At 45.2% G+C, this 22,934-nt stretch overlaps 1 protein-coding gene across 3 annotated transcripts in view; it reads left to right on the plus strand.

Annotated features, from left to right (window-relative positions):
* Window positions 1-22,934, plus strand: part of MICU1 (mitochondrial calcium uptake 1) — a 267,507-nt gene that overhangs the window by 13,186 nt on the left and 231,387 nt on the right. For all 3 annotated transcript variants that reach the window (XM_015410185.1, XM_015410186.1, XM_015410187.1), the window contains exon 2: window positions 11,652-11,813. In XM_015410185.1, coding sequence (XP_015265671.1) covers window positions 11,653-11,813 — 161 coding nt within the window. In that variant the 5' untranslated portion in view covers window position 11,652. The remainder of the gene's footprint in view (window positions 1-11,651; window positions 11,814-22,934) is intronic.

Here is a 22,934-nt window from a genome sequence, read left to right on the forward strand (position 1 = left end):
TAAACAAATGGGATTTCCCAGTTGGCTGGAATTAATTCAATGATAGATTAGCCTAAGCTCTGTCAAAGGAATTACTCTGGTACAAAATTTCATCTTCGTTCAGAAATCTAATTTAAATTAATAAGATGGATGCAGCAGGTGATCTTTTATCTGGCAATTCTTGGGGGGGGGGAGGAGGTAAGGTATGCCCCTTCTGTCAAAATCAAACTTTGATGAGTGCCCCTCTCCACCGGACGTTCTGCCTCCCTGAGGCCCTGCTGGTAGAGGAGGGCGGCAGCTGGCAGCTCTGGGAAGCATGGTGGCCACGTGTCGGCTTTCCCCCAAGGGTGTAGTGCCCGGCCGTGGGTTGGGGGCTGGGAAAAATGGAGTCCCTGGGTGTTTTGAATCTTTTATGGATGCAAAGGGGCCTTTTGTGATTGTGTTTGTGACTGGGGAATGCTTTGAACCGGCAGGCTTTCTGCTGTGAATGTGTGAAAACGGTACAATACTTGTGCTAACATTGTATGAGGCCATTGTCTTAGATTTGTGCCCCTGCTTCATGCAGACTGTGCAGGGGTCTTAGTGCAGACCCTCAGGGGTCTTTTGGCCGGCTCCAGGGAGCCCCCACCCCAGAGAGATGTCCCCCTCCTCACAGAGAGCCAAAAGGAAAAAGGTTCTACACTTTACAGACATGCCCAGCCTCCCCTCTGTAAGCCCCAGAGCCAAACATTAGCGCAGTTTTAGTGCAGACTGGCCCATCTTCTCCAGGACCCCCTGTGGAGCCCCAGCCCCACCGAGACAGAGCAAGGAGACCTCCACCCCACCCCTCTGTAAGCCCCACAGAGCAAAAGCAGCTGGTTTGTGGCAAAGGAAAAAAGTGTCCTTTTAAAAAGTCCTACTGTGCAGCATTGGCCCCCTGTGGGAGAGGTCCTGTTCTGCTGGGAGCTGATAAGGAGACAGGCAGAATGAGAGAGCCCCTTCCCCCACCCCACCCCCATGCCCCACAGAGGTAAAATCTTTAGGAAATTTTATAGACAAGCCTTATAGGCGAGTGTTTAAAAGTTAGCTCCAAGCAAGCAGGCAGTCTTAGAAGCAAGGGAGACCCCCCTCCCCCCAGCAGTTCTAGCAATAGATGAAAAGCTGAATCACACACACACACACACACACACACACACAAAGAGAGAGAGAGAGAGAGAATGCCAGCCACGGCTTCCACGCACACAGATCCCCCCTTTAAAAGCAAGAGTTTTAAAGAAAGCAGTTTGCAAACAGCCTTTTTAAAGACAGACAGCACAGCGACAGAATTTACTTACTGTGGAGAGCAGAATGCCACAGTCTCCCCACTCCCACCCCAACATCCAACCTTAAAAAAAATAAATAAAGAGAAAATCCCTCAGGGCAAAAATGCTGTTAAAAAGCATTTTAAAATTAAAAAGCATACTCCTTCAGTATTCTGCAAATACTCCCCGAAAGCCAGGGTAGTTTAGCAGTTAGAGCTTTAGAGTTGAGTCTGCAAGACTCGGCTTCAAATCCCCATCATGTTGTGGAATCTCACTGAGTGATTTTTGGAACAGTTGCCTACTTTCAGCCTAACCTATTTCAGAGGGTTGCTGTTCATAAAAAAGGAGGAGAAAAAGGCTCCATTCCCAAATCTCCAGGAATTTCCCAACCTGGAGCTGGCAACCTTAAGAGGAACTGATCTCTGTAGTTGGGAGATCCATTGTAATTCCTAGAGAGCCACCACTGCTGCTGGGGGGGGGAGGAAGCAGGTGGGCAGCTGGGAGCACCACTTCCACCACTGCTCTGTGTGGAGGAAACAGGAAGGGGGCCGGGAGAGTGATGGGGGGCAAAAAGAGAGAATGATGGGGTGGGAGGCAGAAACAGAGAGAAAGAGTGATGAGGGGGGCAGAAAGAAAGGGACAGGCATGGAGAAGAGCGAGTAAGAAAAGGAGTGGCAGGAAGGAAAAAGAGTGAGGGACTGAGAGCAGTACTCTCATGGGTTCTGTAAGGGAAGATCTTGTCTCACTAACCTGCCAGTGTTCTTTGAGAGGGTGAACAAACATGGGGACAAGGGAGACCCAACAGATGTTGTTTACTTTGACTTCCAGAAAGCTTTTGATAGTTCCTCATCAAAGGCTCCTAAATAAGCTCAACAGTCATGGGATAAAAGGACAAGTCCTCTTGTGGATCAAAAACTGGCTAATTAATAGGAAACAGAGAGTGAGTATAAAGGGGCAGTTTTCACAGTGGAGGGTGATAAGCAGTGGGGTACCACAGGGATCAGTACTTGGTCCACTGCTTTTTAACTTGTTCATTAATGATTTGGAGTTGGGAGTAAGCAGTGAAGTGGCTAAATTTGCGGATGACACAAAATTGTTCAGGGCGGTGAGAACTAAGGAGGATTGTGAGGAGCTCCAGAGGAGTCTGTCGAGGCTGGGTGAGTGGACATCAACTTGGCAAATGAGGTTAAATCTGGGAAAGTGCAAAGTAAGTCTCTTGGAATATTTATTTTCTTTGTTTACTTCATCTACTACATCACACAGTTCTCCCCGATGGACCTCTCCTCCATTATATCCTCACAACAGCCCTGTAAAGTATATTAAACTGAGTGTGGGTGACTGGCACAAGGTCATCCAAAACTCCCCACTCTCTTTGTCAACTCCGCCAGCGGTCTGATTACCAGCTCTGTTTACATGTTACAGTGTCAATCAATCAATCAATCAGTTTATTACGGTCAAAGACCCATCAAACAGCATACAAAATCAAAAACAATCTCCAGGTTATCGAGAAGTGTTACAGAGAAGAGACATCATGAGGAGTATTAAGGAGGTGCTTACGCTTTATAATTGCAATAAAAAGAAATTTAGCAACCTTCCTTGATATTGCCATGGATTTGTCCTCCAGTAAGTATTTCAGCAAAAGTTCCTCAGACTGGATTACTGGTTGTCCTTGGAACCTAAATGACCTTATCAAGGGCATAATTAAAAGGGCTCTCTCTTCTGCATAATAGGAGCAATGAAATAATATATGGGGAAGGGTCTCTATTGACTCCGAGGGGCATGAGCATAGTCTCAAATGCCTGGGGATGCGTTGAAACCTTCCAAAAAGAACTGCAGATGGAAAAGTATCAAATCTGGCTCTGGAAAAGGCCCATCTGTGATTCGGGTTGGATATATTAGCTAAGTATAAAGGGGCAGACATAAAAATTTTGGATTTCAGAGATTTGAAAAGAGGCGGAAGTGCGGCATAAGATGTTTGTAGCTCAATATCTCTGAGGCGCTGGAAAACAATAGATTTTGCCCTGGCATAGCCGCTTTCCAAAAGTTGGTACGGGTCTAGTCCTAAAGATCTCAGTTTATCAATGGCTCTAGTGAACCAGTGAGGATAGGGCGATGCAGCCAATAAAAAAGGAAGTAACCCGGTGGGGAGAAGATGGGTTTTCAACCAAAAGCAGAGAGAATGCATCCAAATATTCAGTTCGACTGTATTGAGACCAGCTTCTTGTCTCACCATGACATTGGGAGTACATCTTGGAGTATTAAATAGGGATCTCAGAAATTTTGTTTGAACCAGTTCAAGCGCCTGAAGATTTGTGAATCGCATAATTTGTGTCCCATAACGCATTTGGGCTAAAACTTTAGCAGAAAAAAGTTTCAAGGCAGCTGGAATATAATGAGCACCATCTTTTCTGAAGAATCTTAATATAGCAGAAGCGGATCTTTCTGCGGAAACAGCCACTGATTTAATGTGAGCAGAGGGGTTACCGTTATATGCCAATGTAACCCCCAGATATTTAAAAAACTTAACTTGCTCAACATCGTTCCCCTTAATTTTCCAGATGTATTTTTTTGGCCTCTGATTGAAGCACATTATTTTTGTTTTGGAAAAATTGATTGATAACAGATTTTTCTGGCAGTGACTGGAAAAGGATGTAAGTGCTCGCTGTAGACCTATTCTAGTCAAAGATAAAAGAATTGTGTCGTCTGCATACATAAGAATAGGCACTTTATATTCGGAATTAAGTTTGGGAGCATGGACATCAATGGAACGCAAATCAGAAATAAGAGAGTTCACATAGAAATTAAACAAAAAAGGGGCTAACGGACAGCCCTGTTTGACACCCCTCCTTGACTGGATAGGTTTGGATAGTCTACCGTCCGAGGTATATTTTATCTGGAGAGTGTTATTGCTGTGGAGTTTTATTATCAAATGGAGAAGCCTTTTATCTATGGTGGTAGAATTCAATTTTGACCATAATGTCACACGGTCAATTGAATCAAAAGCTGCCTTCATATCGACAAAGGCAGCAAAAAGGGTTCCTTTTTGATGTTGTGAATATTTATATATTAGATAGTCCAGCACCAGACAATGGTCAAGGGTTGAGCGGCCATGACTAAAGCCCGCTTGCTCAATATTAAGAATATGTTCGGTTGCCATCCAAGAACACAATTTGAGGCAAATGATGGGGACTACATTCTCCTCCTGGATTGGCAACTTCAGTGAAAGGCAACGCCACCTGGCCTTTAGCCTACCGAAGGCGCGCTCCACGACGTTGCGTGCTCGACAATGTGTCTTGTTGAAGGCCGCCTGTTGACGATCCAGAGCTCCAGTATACGGAGTTATGAGCCACTTCCTAATCGGGTAGGCCGCATCCCCAAGTATCAATGGAGGGACCTGCTGGCTGATACCATGCAGAATTGACTATTGGAATTCGAAACCAGTTTCCAGAATTCTCTGCTATCTTTTGCCTTAGCAGCTTTGATCAAGGCCAACCATTTGGTTTGAGAGTCGGCTAACTTTTTGGCTCTCAAAATTGCCTTGTATTCTTTTTTCTTCTTTTGGATTTCAGCTGCTAGGATAGGATTTGGAGCACTTTGAAAAGCTTTGAAGATCTTAATTAGATTTGCCTTAGCCTGCCTGCAGTCCTTATCAAACCAGCTATTAGAGCAAGATCTCCTTACATAGGTCACAGAGACTTCTCTTGAAAAAAGAGGGGTTAGTATGGAAGTTAAATGGGTGTATGTGGTCAGAGGAGAGATACATGTTACAGTGAACGCATGCACATCCTGTCGGCAAGTGCATATGTCTGTTTGTAGGAAAGAGCCAACGTATACTGACTTTATAAATGAAACTGAGGGCCTGTACCTGGATACATCTGCGGTTTCAATCACGCGTTCAGCTGTATCTGGGTTGAACATAACATGAGAATTGGTGAACCACACAATGAGGAAAAATCAGCTGTACACTGTTTGTACTTGCGTCCACTGTAACTTGTGAACAGAGCTACTGAAAGTGGAGTTTCTGTGTGTGTAGTGAAATAAATGTGATCAGCCTCTAAGGTGCCACTGGACTGTTTTGCCACAACAGATGAACGTGGCTGCCCCACTGGGTTTTCCAGGGTCACTCAACAAGCTTCCATGGCAGAGTGGAGATTTGAACTTGGGTCTCTCAGATCCTTCTCTGATACTCTTAGCTGTTGCACCATGCCAGCTATATGCCAGATTTATTACAAAACTCATGACGGCTTTTGGGGAGGCCTCGCCTTCTAGACTGAGCTTTTCCACTTGCTTAAGCCCTGTCCCTTGGCTGCCTGTCGAACAAACTTGGAAGCGGGTCCTTTTTTTGTTAACTGCTGGCTGTCCACATTATAGTAGAATGTTTCATATTTGTCAGTGGCCTTGGGTGTTCGTTTGAAGAGAGAGGTGGGACACACATACATGGCACCTGAGTACGCACAACCAGCCTCCCTAAATCAGGGGCTGGAGGGAAGGCCTCTTTGGCCAGGCTGAAGACTTGCAGGCAGGTTGCCCTCTCTTGGCTCATTTCTAAAGGAAGAAAAATGCTGTGCCCAAGTTTCTCTCCCTCCCCTCCATCTCTTCTCTGTCAGAACCTGTTTTCACGGCACCGGTACAGAGCAGCTTTGTGAGAGCCACTACTGGGGATGGCCTTGCTGTTCCTGTTTCTTATCCCCCCCCGCATGGTTTTCTTCTTCTTGGGGGAAAGCCATCAAAGCTGCTTTGATCTGCATCCCGTGTAACGGAATCTCGATTCCGATCTCCGAGGCTGACCAAGTGAGCCTGCTGCCGGTAGAAGCTGCAGTGCAGAGGCACCGGTCACATGGCTGCAAAAGAACTGAACAGATGCTCAGTAGGCGAGGGGGGAACTCCCTTTGGTTGTTTTCCTCTCCAGGAGCTGGCTGCTTAGAGCGTGCTTTGTGCGTGTTTTGTGGACCTTGGTTACGTAATGGGGCTCACGCAGCATCTCTGGAGGCTTCCCGGTTCTGGAATCCGTCGGGTCTCCGCTTTCCATCGTGCTGTGCTCTTCTCTTTGCTGCCTTCCTCCACAGCAGGGGTGGCCAAACTGTGGCTCGGGAGCCGCATGTAGCTCTTTCACACACATTGTGCGTCTCTCGGCAGGGCGGCTGGAGAAGCTAAATATCATTAGCAAACAAATATCATTGGACAAATAAATATCATTATCAATACCTACTTTTACAGCTTTTGTTATTATTTTTGGCAGTCTCATTTAATGTTAATAAAAAGCAAATTTGCATATTTACCAGTAATATTTGTTCATGTCTTGCCATCTCAAACATCTGACATTTATTCTGTGTGGCTCATATGTCAAGCCAGTTTGGCCACCCCTGCTCCATAGGAATGCTGCTTGAGCTAAGCTTGGCCGGCCCATTTCTAGGGCTTGCTGGTTGGAATCTCTGCCTTTTTGCTCTAGAGCAGCGGTTACCAACCCTGGCTTCCCAGCCCATGCACTGTTTTACATTCGGTAGGAGCATTAAATCTGTGCACGCGCGGGGTTGTCCTGCTGATGAAGCTGAATGAAAATTTTATTTTATTTATTTATTTAACCTTCAACTTTATATCCCGCTCGAATCCTCTTTTTTACAGAGGGTCTCAGAGCGGCTTACAATTGGTGCTAATCACACGAGTTTCCCTAACTAGGGCCACAGAGTTATATGGGGTAGGGGTTACCTATCAGCACCCTTGTGGTGGTGGTTGGGATGTTTCTCAGCTTCGGCACTCGGCGCTTCACTTGGCTTTGGCATTCTGTTCGTTCCGGATAGTTCTTCCTATGGGGTGCACAACTCGCGTCTTCTGCTGGTCCCAGCCACGTCCTTCTGGCTCCGCTGAGCCAGCGTCTGACGTTATCAACGTGCCCCGTCTCAGCAGCCGTCTGGATGTTTTCCTCTCTCCTAGCCACCAGGGGTCGCCATGTCGCCATGGCGATCGCTGTAGCTTGCTGCTGCTGCTGCTGCTGTTTTCGCCGCCGCCATCTCGCCACGCCACCTCCGATCTCCGAGCCGAGCCGAGTTCTCGTTCGCCGCCGTCGCCGCCGACCATCCGACGCCAGGCAGGGTGCCCCCCACCCTACTAAGGGTGGGTACCCATTTATCTACTTGCAACTAATTGCTTTTCGAACCGCTGGGTGGGCGGGAGCTGGGATAAAGGTCGAGAGCTCACCTCGACCGCGGTGGTACTCGAACAGCCATAGTGGCTGCCCGAGTGATGTTACTAAAGCAGGCGTTTTACTGCCTGCGCCTGGATCAGATTTGGTTTATAAGACATGCATAATTCTATCCATGCTGAGCTTGCGTGACTTCACAGGCTGTAGACATTTGGTTTCTCATTTGCAAATAAACGAAAATTCTGGCTCGGGCCAATGCAGGTAGAGCACCACTGACTGCTTAACTGTTGTAGTCCCATTTGGGGTTCAGGCTTAGATGCCACTGCAGGTGAGACACCAATTCTGGACCTCTGTGCAGATCCAGCCATGAAGGATTACGAAGTCTGGGGAAGATAAGACCGGGGGCAAAACAGCATCTTTAGAGTTAAGCCCAAGAATCAGCAGTGGCTGCTCTGTGCCCTGACCACCACATCCTTGGTGATCCCTTACTGTGAGGCAGCTTCTGCAAAGAAAGATGATGATGATGGTTGAACAAAATGAGTGCCTGCTGCAGGACTGCAGGCGCTGTCCCTTTCCCCCCTCTGGAGTAAAAGATCACCCCACAGAGCCTACCTGTGGGGAGCCATTAAATTGCTACTGATGTGAACGGCAGTTAGATGACCGGTGTTCCAGTTTAACCAGTAGTTCAAAAGCACAGCTGGTTTCTGATCCAGGTTTAAATATAAACCTGGTTTGTTTGTTAGCCAGAATACCTGGTAAACAAGTCGACAGCGTTACCATGGAATACCTTGGACTCTTTCATGTTCTGTAGGCATTGAATATGTATTTTGACTGTTAGCAATATTAACTATATATTACTCTTTTGTGTGGCCTTGTGTACATGTGTACATGTACAGATATTACTGTCACATTTTGAGAAATGGGAAACTTCATCAGCACGTGTCAGTCAAGAAGCACATACTGGAAACTTGTATTGAAGTGGGTGACAGTCTGTATTTTATTTTAACGCTTTTGTTGACATAGATTGCCAGTGTTGACTTCAAAGGCAATATGGGCTTTGGTATTATTGGAAGTCTTAAGCAGTAATCTTATAAAATGCAGCACTGCCTGCCAAGAAACTGTGCTAAGGAGACCAAGAGTGCATAATGTATTGTCAGGCCTATGATGAACACTGAGCAAATTGGACAGAGACCTACTGAAAAATGCTGCATGTGGATAAATTCTTGAGCATAGAACTGCTTTTAAAAATAGCTTGTTACTGACTAAGCTCACCAGCCTACTGCCCCCCCAAATATTTAATTTCTACCCCTCCCTGCAAAAAAACCTATGGTATCTGTTTTAAAAATCTTACTCTCCTTTAAGAGTAATAGGAATGTATTGGTGGTGGGCTTCATTAAACACAAAGGCCTGTTCATCAAGATTGCATTCCTTCCTACTCCTTCAGACATAAAAGCTAGGAGAAGAGCAGGTTTTGTGGGGACATTCTGAGAGAGACTCTTGGTGCACAAGGAAAAAGTCTGGGTTTCCACATGAAGCTGGTGTTATACTGAATCAGACCCTTGATCCATCAAAGTCAGTATTGCCTACTCAGATCGGCAGTGGTTCTCTAGGGTCTCAGGCTGAGGTCTTTCACATCCCCTACTTCCAGACCCTTTAACTGGAGATGCCAGGGATTGAACCTGGGACCTTCTGCATGCCAAGCAGATGCTCTACCACTGAGCCGCAACTTGAAAGTTTGTAAACAGATGAACTGCTGACTTTTCACCTCTTATTTCCTTATGCTGGATGTCTGTCCACTTTCTAACTTACAGAAGTTTTTCTGCTTGTTTGGTACTAATGAGGACCTTCATTTAACTCCCACAAGTTCCCCTTTCCTTAAGGCTTTTAATGCTGAAATCCAGTTATGTTCCTCTGTTTTCACTTGTTACAAATCACAATAACTATTCTTGCTTTTACAGCTGCCCTTGACGTGTTTTTTTTTTTTGGTGGCTGGCAGGGGGGGATGTTCTTAAAATGGTCTGCCTCGAATAATTTGTACCATTAGGCAGATTGTAATACCTAATTGCAGTAATCCATTTTCAGTATTAATGATTTTTAAAAGTAAAAGCTAGCATTAGTCTCTTGATTAAAAAATAAGGGCAAGAAACACACTTTTGGTTAAAATGCCACTTGTGGTTTGTAGGTTTATGCTGTTGGAGATTTGTACTCTAGTCCTAGTGTTTAAAGTTGTCCTTGGGCTTGGTTGGAGCATTTCCAGTAAGCAAAAGATTATTACTGTCAGGTGTGGATTCTACCTGTATCAGTCTCTCAACCATGCAATATGCGAGAAGTGCCCAGTGAGCTCTCGAGCGCCTTCTCTTCCTTTCTAGCATTAACCCTGCTGTAATATTATAGATGCAACAAGTTTCGTGCTGAGAATAGTTATCTTGAAAACAAAATTTGGAATTTGGGCTAGAAGTAGGTTTGCTAATTCAGAAGGAGTGGGAAAGAGAATGTGGACCTGCCAGGGGGCTCCCAGTTTTTTCGCCTCGGTGAAGAGGCTGGTGGTGCAGTCCTAAACAGAATCGCACCCTTCCAAGTCCATAGAAGACAGTGGGCTCAAAAAGGGGTAACTCTTGCTTATGATTGCACTGCGGGAGCATTGGTTTATCTGCACCAGGCCTTAAGTTATGGCTGCAACTCTATGTGTTAAAAGGATGGCAAATGTATGTGATGCTTCATTTTGAAGAAGCCAGTACAATTCCCTAGCACTCTTCCATCTGAAGGATTTCTGTAAGCCGTGCTGGCAGTCAGTGGTGACTTTGTGGTTACGGAAGCAAAACACGCTTGGCTGTTTGTCATAATGGAGACACTGCATCTCACAGTAAAGGCGCTTGCATACACTGCAGTTATTATTATCTGAAATGTTTCCATTTCTGCAACTCCCACAGGTGCCCTCGGAAATAGATTGCTGTTTGCACTTGGGCACAGTTTTCCCTACTTTAAAGGCTTGCAGTGCAAAGCCTTTAACAACACTGGGATCAGTAGCCAACTTTTCACTGTCCTTTTTATACAGTCACATTGGGCCAGCAGGTGAAACGTTGCTGGTTATAAAAGGTGAGCTTTGAGATACAGAACACCTTAATTATAGATGAATCTTCACTAGTAAAACGGCATTAGTAAAACTTATTAGATTTTAGTCTACAGAGAGGCCTTCTGAAATGAAGTGGTGCTTGAGTAACTGTCTTAATTTATATTGCCTGTTTCTATGACTTTTCCATTTGTGAGCATGTGTGTGTGTGTGTGTGTGTGTGTGTGTGTGTGTATATATATATATATATATAAAATGGGTGTGTGCTTTGAGGGTCAAACATATCAGAGCAGGTGAAACCGGCAAAAGGCAGCTGCTACAGATGCTAGAGCTCTCATGAGACCCTTGTTGGGCTGTCAAAATTTAGCCACAAAGGAGCCTGCACAAATTTAGCAGTTGCATGTTGACTTCTGATCTCAGTGTCCTGAGAGAGAAGATTGTTTGACTTACTGTTTGTCACATGCTTGACATCACTGCTTTGACAGTTGTGACAAAACGTTTGCGATGTGATATTCAGTGCTGGGTTTAGTCAGAGGTCTGGTTAAGTGACACAGTACTTGTTTAAATATAGCAAGAGGCTTCACGTAGTCTGGAGCAGTTGGGCTTTGAATCCAGAACTTCCTGGTTTTCTTGGAAGTGAATCCCTTGAGGCTGTGGAGTGGAAGAGTGATTCTCCCAAAGCAGAGCATGACATCTCTTCTATAGTCAGCCCATTTGTTTTGCATGGCCTGGCTGTAAATTCTTTCAGATCCGGTTTGATGTTTGCGTGGGTAACAGACAAACTCTGACTTTTCTTGTGTGGCTCCATCGCCTTGTACTGGTTGGCTTGTCTGCCTTTTCCCCTTCCAGTCTGCCAGTATCAGTACTATAGCATGCATTCGCATGCACTTACCTGAATCCTCATCCCAGCCCTCACCCTTTGGATGAGCTTCAAGACTCATGCCACAGTCTGCAGTTGACGGTGTGCTTGACTTCCAGCACCCCAGCGTTAGAGCACGTGCTTTTTGCTTACTGATATTGCTTTAAGAGGTTCATTGGTAGAGAATCTCTGCCCACTATTTTGCTGCTGCTATTTTACAGAATTAAAAGGCAATGAGAGACTGCCATTATTTGTCTGTGTAAAAGCACCTGACAGGAGGACCCTAGATGTGTTTATTACTGTACTCTTTGTTTTCCTTCCCAGGATGTTGCGCTTTCGCCTTTGCCCTGCTGTGATGAGTGTAGCTGCCATTTCTAGGAGATACTATGGAACAGCACATTCTACCCGCAGCCGTCGGAGGCTAATGATGGTGGCCTTTGTAGGAACAGCTGCAGTGGCATCAAGCACTGGACTTCTATTAAAGAGGTAGGTTCTCTAAGCTGCTATTGTGGCTTTCTTTGGCTTTAAAAGAGAACGTCATTCTGTTGCTTGGATTAAGTTATTTGCATTGGTAGAAAAACAGATTGAGAGTGTATTTCATTTCCTCATTGGGAGTCTTTTAGTTCTGCTGGAACTAGGAACGTAGCAGTTGAGTGGCTATCTTGGCTTGTTTCCACATCCCCATCAGTTCTCCAACAGTCCCTTTCAATCTTGTTCTACTGTTGCTCTTTTAAACACGGTATTTTCGCTAGAAGATCTTAAATCATCCTATATCGTTCAAACATTTAGTAACATAATTTTTCTCTGAATGACTACTGGTCACTTTTTGGGCTTGCTGTGCTGCATGCATGATAGATCAAACAGGCATTAATTGTGGAGCTTCTTGCATTGTGACACCCTTTTGCCAGACAAATCACTCCTGCTCAACTTTCCCCTCTGTGAAGCAAATGAAGAATGTTGGGGAAGGCATGGCCTAGTCTAGCAGTGACAGAGGTATTGTTAACCAGTAGCAGTATAGTCCTAACATGTCATTTCCTGACTTCCGTTGAATGTGTTCTTAAAAATGGATCCGAAGGCTCTTAAGGAAAATTCATTCAAATATACTTTAATCGTTTTCAGTGTTCTGGGAACACCCCCCCCCCCCCCCGGATTTGGATTCGTGCATCAGTAAAATACTATTATTTTAATTGAAAGTAGTTCCTTCCGGAATCTGGGTGGACAGTGTGTGTGTCAAAGGGATCAGCATCTGGAGGGTTCCGGCTGAGCTTTCCTCCCTGAAGCTTGCTGCTTTTCCCTCCATTTCCCCCCATTTTTCAAGGGAGAAATGAAAAAGAGTTTGGAATAATGGAATCCGTAGCAACAAAGCTTGCAGGCAGAGCACTTCTATACAAGAATGAGGTTAATTATCCCTTACTTGGTTCTTGAATGGCCTTTACATTTACATAGACACAAAAGCTTGTATAAGTACATCTTACCTGTTTTCTGGAAGATTTGGGTGAGGTTCCTTGGGCGGGGAATTCCATCCTTAGGCAGCCAGCAAAAATATCTCTCTAGGCCTTGTGATCCTTCCTTGGGGCAGAGACAGGAAAATCAGCATCTCAAGGTTATGAAAACTTCTAGGAGGGGATTTTTATAATTGAGAAAATAGTTAATTCAGAGTGAGACTTTGTATAAATATTCTATTAAGGAAGTTCACCCGCTGCAGAGAAGGCATAACATGATGCTTGTTTTTTTCTCAATTAGTTAAGCAAATATATTTTCATTGGTATATGAATCCTTGCTGTGCTGAAAGCTGCAGTCTCCTGAGGGGCGGGAGGCTGGATCTCTCTCTCTCTCTCTCTCTCTCTCTCCCCCCCCTCCCAAACTAGAGAGGTTTCCTTGCCTTTTGCAGAAAGCATGCTGCCTGTGATGATATGTGACACTAATAAGGAGTGTGTGGCTTCCAATATTCTGGTTAACGTTGAATAGTCTATTTCTGGCTTTGGGGCACTTCATCAAGAGTTGAATGAGCAGCCCCATTATAGTAATCCTCGTCAACAGCAGGGAGCCCCCTTCCATTGTGCCTGAAGATGAATTTGGCTGGCGAGTTTTTCTACAGCACTTCTAATAGCTTCTTAGGGAAAACCTATCTTTTAACTACACTGCAAGATGCTCTCTATATAATGTGGCTTTTCCAGTGGGTTTCCTAGGATTAATTTTCTCCGGTAAATTGAATTTCTGATCTGGATTAACAGTAGAGCTGATCTCAAGCCATTCGAGCATCTTCCTATGTTAAGATTTGTGTTGTCTGACCTGACAAAAAAGCATAATGTTTGAACAAACTCTTGTGGTTCTTGAGAACGGAATCACAATGCATCTTTCAAGCAATTGTCTCTGAATCCTTGTCTGGCTGGCCAGATAACTGCCCTAAAATATTAACAACTCAGAAGAAGTGCATACGTTGCATCTTGTGTAGCGCAAGGGGCTGCAATGGCTGTTCTCTGGGGCTGATGTGGCGCAGTGGTAAGAGGCTGAGCTGAGAATCAGACCAGCCTCTGGTTTGAGTCCTGCTTCTCACATGAATTCACTAGGTGGTCTCAGGGAAACCCGTGTTTCTCAGCGCCTACACCTGCAATTTAGAGTTGATGATTTTGGCCCGTGTTAACGGGCTCGTTGTAAGGAGTATAGTGATGGATATCATGCTCTTTAAGCTGTTTGAAATACTACATCAGTGGTGGTCTTCGTTCAAGTAATTTTTTTAATGAGCTCAGCGGTGGTAAATGTATCTTCAGTGTTTTGCTTTTTTGCTTCTTTGTTTTTGATACAAGATACGTAGGCAGGTATTCAAATTCCATTTGAAAAATCTTCATGGTGAGCGGCGAAGGCTTCTGGTTGGCTTGGGCTTATATGTGTAATGCTTTTTTTGAAAATTCTACTCAGTAATCTTTGCCACAGTCCTGTAAGGTAGGTGCTGTTATTATTCTTGTATTAAGCTGGGCTGCTAAGGCTGAGAAGATAGTATGGCTTGCCTAATGTGTCAAGAGTGAGCACATGGCAGATGGGATGTGATTACGGACCTTCTTCCTCAGAGCCCACTCTTCTGCTCATTGTGGTACACTAGCTCTCTTAATTAACTTGAAGGTGGAGGTTCAAGCTCTTTCTAGTAAAAAAAAAAGTCTCATGGACTTCTGCATCAATCCAACCGGTACTCTGCAGATAGTTATGCTAATTTTGCAGTTTAGGGAAACTAGGCATGGTTTTCTGAGTAGGGCTCATGTTCGGAGCCTTTTATGCATCAGCAAAACTGACAAATCCTTGCCCTGCGGTGGTTTGAGAAGGGAGTTCTGGGAGGAGGAGGAGGAGCAGCAGCAGTCTGGCTTTAGAGAAGGTCACCTGGAAATGGTAGTGGGGAAAGGAAGCAAGTACAAATGCCTATAAAGCCCTATATGGCCAGGGTCCAACCTACCTGAGGGACCGCCTTGCCCCACATGTTCCCCCAAGAGCACTACGGTCCGGGGCCCAAAATCTGTTGGTCATCCCGGGACCCAAGGAAGTTAAACTAGCTGCGACCAGGGCCAGAGCTTTTTCGGTGGCGGCTCCTACCTGGTGGAATGAGCTCCCGGGGGAGATCCGGGCCCTGCGGGACCTTATGCAGTTCCCCAGGGCCTGCAAGACGGAGCTCTTCCGCCAGGCCTTTGAGTAGGAGCCGCTGCCCCATTATACCACCACCGTTAAGATATCTTAAAGGATGCATCAACGAGGCCCAAGGAAGAAACTGGAAATCGTAGAAGAGCTGCGGCCATCGTCACTGGACATGTACTTCATGGGAGTACCATTTGTAACTGTGGAGTTACCATCCTGGACTTAGGACATTAGTACTGTGGTTTTAATGTCAAATGTTTTATTATGTTTTTATATGTTTTTTTCTCGGCCTGGCTGTTGTCCTGCCCTTGTTAGCCACCCTGAGCCTACCGGGGTGGGCGGGATATAAATGTGAAAAATAAATAAATAAATACATGTGCTCAAAGAGCTTCTTAAATAGCTTTGCTGTTGATGTTGAAGTGTGATACCAGATCATTGCCCAGAGCACACTTACAAGGTGCAGAAATTACTCATGCTGTTCTTAGCCCATCTAGAAGGACAGCATGTCAAACTTCAGCTTGCCAAAATGGAAGTTGTATTTCTGTAAAGGAAAATATACTAATGGAGGTTTCACAATGGATTATGTTTCTTTGGGGGGGGATCTTTTGTATTTTGTTTTCCCCTTTTCACTGTGGTGATAGAACCCACCTGGGAGTTTGGGTATTGAAAGAAGTGAGAAATTAGTCCAAACTCAGTTACTTTCATTTTTCTAAGACACAATCTGGTCCATGGGGTCGCGAAGAGTCGGACTCGACTGTGCGACTGAACAACAAAAAGACACAATAAGAGGAGCGCAATCAGTCTTTTAACATTGTTAAAATTTTGTAACTCTCAATTAAGGCTGTGAATGAGACAAATCCGTGGAGGCTAGGTTTATTAATTGTGGATGCCTGAAATGAACCTGTTTCCTTCTGTATGCAGAACATAAGCGCCATAATAAACCACTGTCTCTCCTTCCTGGACTCCTATCCACTTACAACTGGCCAATTTTGTATTCTGCTTTACAAGACTGCACTTTAGAAGATGTTTCTCCTTGCTTCAGTGTAATGCATGCTGCTGGATGTTTCCCGAATTCCCTTGCCCTTCCACCACCTACAGGTTAATCTCTTTCCCCCCAGTCCCTGTTTTGCCTGTTCCTTGTCACTAGCAAGCACTCCGGGCAACTGTTGTGTCTGTGTACACGTGTGGTCTTTGCACTGAGTATTGGTGCTAAATGCTCAGGAGCATAACTGCATGAGCAACGTCTTTGGAGTGGGTATCCTTCCCCTTTTAACATGTGTCTTTTGGGGAGAGGGGAGCCCCAGTCCCAAGGTCAGTGCAGGAGCTTAGCTGTGCCTTGGAAAATACCTTGCGGCAGTTAGGGGTTGGGTTCAGCATGCCATCCTCAGGCAGGCCTGTTTTTCCCATCTTGATATTGCTGTGTGATTCCTGCTTGAGAAGTTCCATGGTAGCTGACATTGGCATTGATGGTATTTGATCATGTAGCTGAGGGATTTTTTTTTTTAAAGTTCTGATCCACAGATGCTTACACTGGCGGCACATAGTAAGTTGGAAGAGAGCTGGCATTGCTCTTAGGGTTTCCCTGCCTGGTGCCCAGAAGGGATTTTTCATTGCCACAAGCCCACTTTACAGACACCGCCTTAGATCCAGCATAGCGTTTCCACAGACAGAATAAGTGCCTTTTGTGGAGTGTTTTCTTGTCTCCTTTCCCCGTGTTGCAGCCCAAAATGGCCCCCCAGTGCTGTTCTGAAGGCTTTTTGGTCTGCAGCAGGGTGGGTGGGGATTAGAAAGTAGCACTCTGTTGATGGAAATCCTTCTATCCACAGAAATACTCCTCTGGATCCAAGCCACTTGTCTTGAAGTGGTCTTCATGCAATTATCCCCCTTCCCTTTGTGGAAGCTCCTTCCTTAAGCTCTGCTGACATTGTCCAGATGTGGTTGACTCTCTCCCCTCTCTGTTTGCTCGTATGAGGCTGCCATATACCAAATGAGATCAGTGGTTCCCTCCAACTCAGTGTTGTTGATTGGCAGAGGCTCTTCAGAGACTCTGGAATCACCTGCTGTATGAGGTCTTTTAACAGTTGGTGCCAGTACTGGAATCTGGGATCTTCTGCATGCAAAGTATGCGTTCCGCCCCAAGCCACAGCCTCCCCTTTGGAATGCTGCCGTGTGCATGCGCAGCTCTGGCATGCCTGTTTCTCTGACCCTGCACTGAGCTGGCAACCTGGGGCTTCCTCTCTTACTCCTCTGGGACCCATCACAAGGAAGAACCTTTAGTAAATGTTAAAATCTGCCCTTTCGCCAGTCAAACAGAAAACTGACAAGACTGTGTGCAAAATCTGCTTTAAAATATAGCAGCAGCTTCAAGCTTTTCTGTATTGGTTGTTCCTGTAGCTGAAGTGTCTGAGATTTTGGAAGGGTATGTTGCAAAGCTAAGGTATTGCTCACTGGCGACTTCGTTGTTCTTCTTTCTGTTGATTAGCTGCAGGGGATTTATAATGTCAGTTGCAGGCTAATAGGCCATGTTCCTAGGTGACCAAAAGTCTGCCTTATATGGAGCTGAATCATTTGGAAACACCTGACTTCCGACTGCTTAGCCCATGCCATGTGGAAGAATTCTAATCTGTGTGTGCATATTTATGTGCATGCTTGAGTGACTCATCCTGAACTCAGAAAGCATAATGGGTGTTTTATTAATAGAAGAACCTATGCTGTTAGGTGTGGTAATTGTGCCACGGCAGCTTCTTTACCTGAAGCAGGAAAACACTGCAAATAATTCCAAGAAGGTCTCGGCTCTTAAATGGCTTTCAGTTCATTCGGTTATGTTTTATAGAGCAACACGGGTACCCTCTGGTGGAGAACTTGATATCGAACGTCCCAGATGAAGTACGGTATTATGGTAACTAGAATCAGGTGGGCAACTGTGTTGATCTGAAGCAGCAGAACAAAATTTGATTCCAGTAGCACCTTTAAGACCAACAGAGTTTTATTCAAGGTATAAGCTTTCGTGTAAAAAAATTGTATCTGAAGAAGTATGCATGCCCACCCTGTGAATAAAACTTTGTTGGTCTTAAAGGTACCACTGGAATCAAACCTTATTATGGTAACTGATTCTAAGGAGATGTAATGATGCTAATAAAATACTGTATTTATTCAGAGGGAAAGACAACTATGAATATAAGATGACTCCCCCCCCCAAAAAAAAAGATACACACCTTTTTTTAGTATTGTCCATAACTGTAACTTGTGTGTGAATTTAAGATGCCCCCTCCCCCCTTTTGATGGGATACTTGGGGAAAAAACTAGTTGTGCATTTTGAGTCACTAATGTAAGTACCTTTACTTAAACAGGCAATTTGTTATTCTAGAAGACTTGATTCTGAGCTATTGACTTTTGAGATTCAAAACTGGAAATGTGCTTACTTTCCTTTCCAGTGCTGCCTCCTCACCTGTGTCTTGACCCCAATACTTAGGAGCCCTGAGCTTGCAGCTGATCCCCCCCACCCCCACCCCATACGTAGTAAGAAGCATTGGATGGGTCTGCTGCTCTCTGGCCTATAAGAAAATGTTTTCATAGTCTGTATTAGATGGAAATTGTACTGCAAGTCTGTTGACAGTGTCTGTTTAAAGCCTTCCCCTCATCTATTAGAAGTAAAAACCATTGCCAAAACCCAAATGGTTGCAGGGCTCGAAAACCAAGCTCCAGATTGATCAAAGCATAACCAGTATGCAACAGCTGCAAGCTAGCCATTGCATGCACTAAAATTGCATTGATTCCAGTAAATCTAAAGTGCTTGTAACCAGTCTTGGCGTTTACACTCAATATTTGTGCATCCTGACTATTCTGTAGATGGCTGGCATTCATTTTACTGCATAGCTGCTAATGTTTGCATAAAGCCTCCTGGAAACTGGCTAATTTAATTCTTTGAGTGGATTTATTAGCTATCTCTCATGGAACAGAACGGCAAAGATGTGTTATAGATCAATCTCCCAGTAAAATCTCATACACTGTAGTTATCATTGCCCCTCTTAAGAGTCTGATCTTTCCATATGACACGCAGGCATAAGCAAATGAGCATAAACACAATAAGATTGATGCCTAATTTAGCAACCGGTAGTAGCACCAAGTATGTTCTGATCAACCGAATCCACAATCAGCAGAATGAGATATTTCACCTGCTGCCTGCTTCCTTGAATGTTCTGTCCAGTGGCTTTTGTTTCTGGTCTTGCGAGTTTAATTGCATTCATCCAGAATAATCAGGGAAATATCTTTAACGTATCATAACTACTTTGCTTTGGCAGGCGCTCTTCTCGCCTGGAGGAAGGGGAGGCTAAAATGATTAAGAAGAGAGCCAGTGATTACAGTTCTAATTCTCAACAACATTTGTTTAGCCTGTTCAGCCGCTTGGTGCAGACACAGTGTTTTCTGACCACTTAACCATGGCAGTGCGTGCCACGCTCCGTCTTGCAGCTGCTTAGAACGTTCTGTGTCTATTAGCAATCTGCCTCTTATTTGCTTTTGTACTGAGAACCCCAGACGAAGGAATCTCCTTCCTTCCTTTTCTTTTTTTAACTGAGGTATTCCCCATTTGCTTCTCTGTTACCTCCCACAAATTTATGCCTGATTTCTGGGGGCTTTGTTTTCCTCTCAGCAATATTTCTTGGGTTCTTTTCTGTTCAGGAGATGCAGAAGGTTTCCGGCAGCCCTGTATTTTACTACCCCACAAGTCAGCATTGTAAACAGTGTTGTCATCTTGAGATGTCACATTGGGGAGGTGGGAGGTGCATTCCGACAGCCGGGTGAGCAGTTTCTAGGGTGTGTGTTGTATTGGGTGAATATGGTAGTATATGACCCCGTTCACAAGGAGCATTTGCCGCGCTAAAGAGACAGATAATAGGCGGATTTTCCGGGCATGATCACACCGCAACATCTGGGAAGCGTAGTGCTCCCGTGGCTAACCCGTGGCTTCCCGCCGACGATGAGCGTTAAAAAAACTAGTACCTCCAAGGTACTAGTAAACTTTTGCCACAGGCTGCCTCCAGATGCCCGTGGTGTGATCACGTCGGCGCGCGGCATTCCCCTCCAGTCCCTCATTTACCCGCTGGCGCCGAGGGAAGGAGCTGTGGTGTGCCGCCGGCGCATCTGATCGCATAATTGCGAATCAAACTGCGCCGGGGCAATTAGCCATGCCTCCCCCTCCCCCCGCAATATCTGGCCCGTGTGACTGAGGCCTATAAATGTTTCTCAGCAATTCAACCTTTTTTTGCAGTGTTTTCCATTATTCTGTTTTGGTTGAATCTAATGCTTCATTATACTTGGGTGGTTAACGTATTTCACTTCTCCGAAAAGCTTTAAAATATGCTTGTTTGTTGAAATCTTACCAGTTTCAGCAAGTTCCTCTGACTTACAACATGGCAAGTTGTAAGTCACAGACAAGTTGTATGGCCAAAATCTATTATCTGGGAACTTCTCGAGCTAGCACTTAGCTGTGAAAACCTCCTTTCCTCAGGCATGCAGTCTTGGACCTAGTGAACACCTCTTGAGTGGGTGGAGGGATGCCTTCTCGCTCATTTGTTCTTCAATTGCTGCCTCTTTCCAGGCACTTTAAAATCCCTGGGATTTGTATTGTCATCTTACCTTAAGGGGTATGTTTGCCCATACTTCATCTCTCTCTTTTGTTTTACCTGTCGAGTGTTTAATACATTCTCACAACTAGTTTCTTGCCCTGCGTGGTAGAAAATTCCTTCTGACGGAATACGATGCCAGACAAGGCCAAGGGTCTAAAAGTACTTGCTAGCTGGTAAAATTTATATCTGTGACCACATGCAATTTTTTATTCGTAAAGAAACTTAAACTGAAAGTCTGTTTTAATCAACTTGGGGTGATAAGTTCTGATGGTGGAATTCTGGACTGCTTTGGCTGGATTAGCTTGAAAAGGGTAAATGGAGCTTCCTAAGCAATGGAAGACCAAGTCCCCTCGCTTAAACACTTCATGCATGTCAAAGAGAGCTTTTATAACCGCCTCCCCTGCCTCTTCCCTCTCTTCGGCAAATCTGTTCTTAACATGGAAACTTCAGTTTTAATGAGCATCCCCTTTTTAAAAAATTTGCTTCCTGCATGTAACTTAAATCCACTAAATTAAAAATGACAGGAAAGGGGGGGGGTCCTTCACCCCCAAAGCAGTAGTTTTAAAATGGTTGAGCTGAATCCCATTGAAAGTGTCCATGCACACAAGGGGGCAATTCCTCCCTCCTGCAGCAGCCTTCCAACTCCCCCCTCGTTCTTAGAGTTGCCAACCTTCAACTGGGACTGGAGATCTCCTGGAATTACAACTGATCTTCAAACCTGAGGGGTTAGTTCCCCTGGAGAAAATGGCAGCTTTGGAAGGTGGACTGTATGGAAATATACCCCACCAAGGTCCCTCCCCTCCCCAAACCCTGCTCTCCCTGGTCTCCAGGAATTTCCAACCCAGAGTTGGCAACGCTACTCATGCTGCACCTTATTGCAGCAGCATTTCAGTGGCCGTTTTGTGCTGCTTCAGGAGTGGGTAAAGTTGTGTTTCCGTGCATGGAATTTAGAGAGGATCATCCGACCCATTTGTTTCTACACCAGTTTGTATGCTGTCCATGGCTGCATTTCTGGCTCACGGCAAACTCCAGTTTGTAAACCATGGCTTATTTAAACTTTGATTTAGGTTAGGCTGCCTAACAAACTGAGCTCGTGGATGGGAGATAAATTTGAATTCTAAACTGTAGTCTGTGCTCAGTTTGTTAAAGTGTGTGTGCATGTTTTTGTGATGGCTCAATGCAGCTGTCCCAGTTTCTCTAGCAGCTCCACGGCTCTTAGTCTCCTGCATACAGAGAGGGAAGAACAGGCCAGCGAAATGGCTCGCGGCTTCAGGTGGGGGGGGCCTGTTTGTGATCCTCCTTCTCCCTGTCCCCTTCCACTATTAATAATGACTCAACAAGCTGAGAATACTTCAGGTTTAAAAGGGGATGAAACGGCAAGGCATATTTTGTCACAGTCAAAAAGTTCAGGAATTCAGTGAAGCAGCAGGATAGAAAAGGAGAGAGGGAAGGGCAGGTGACTGACAATCCGTGGTGAAGAGTGAGGAGGAGAGGAGGTTTAGCGTGTCCTCTTGTTCTCCCTCTGAGAGGAGGACATCTTGCTGGGTGTTTCCCACCCTATCCTTAGGGAGGCAGGAACAAACTTTACTTCCTGTCCTCTCAGTAGGACACGCCCACCAGTCAGTTTAGTTCCTGCCTCGTTAGGGAGAGCAGCACATCGTTGGAACTCGTGCCTTTCAATTTCTCCTTTTTACTACAACTCTGTGACTTTCTTCCCTATTTTCATCTTATTCTATACCTTTCCTCAAGCTGTATTATTCTCTACCTCTCTCCACCTCCTCTATTAATCCCTCCCGCCTCCCCAACCGGGGTATGTCAGAAAGGGAGGACAGCGACAGTTTTTTCTCCGAGGGGGAGACTGGAGAAACTATTATTTCGGCTCAGCGCTTATTAAAATCTACCACAGCTATGTCTCATGCCTCGGCGGCGACGGCGGCTCCTCATGCGCATAAAGAAACTGGTGCCAGAAAACGGTCCCGCTCTGCCGAATCGCCTCACGCGATGGGCGCCATTTTGGGCCAAGCGGCAAAGCGCGCCCTCACGGAGCAACAGGAAAATGGCTGCGGGGCGGCTCTCGCTGCATCCATAAGCCAGCAAATGGACCATGAGGAGATTTTAACCCCAAGGGGACCGATGGATCGCGGCGACGGCGCTTCTATCGCCGGCCCTGTGAGTACTCCAGATCGGGGTGGTGGTGGTAATCCTCTCCTAACACCCGAGGTTATTCAATTCTTTAGAGAAACTATGAGAGAGGAACTAGCAAATTTAAACAGAGACTCCCAGGAGGATGGCTCCCATTTTCTCCTCCATACACATTATGACCATTGTTCCCAAGGGAATTTTTCTCATGAATTATCTG

The sequence above is a fragment of the Gekko japonicus genome, unplaced genomic scaffold, assembly GCF_001447785.1.
Source record: "Gekko japonicus isolate JY-2015 unplaced genomic scaffold, Gekko_japonicus_V1.1 scaffold889, whole genome shotgun sequence".
Classification (NCBI taxonomy): Eukaryota; Metazoa; Chordata; class Lepidosauria; order Squamata; family Gekkonidae; genus Gekko; species Gekko japonicus.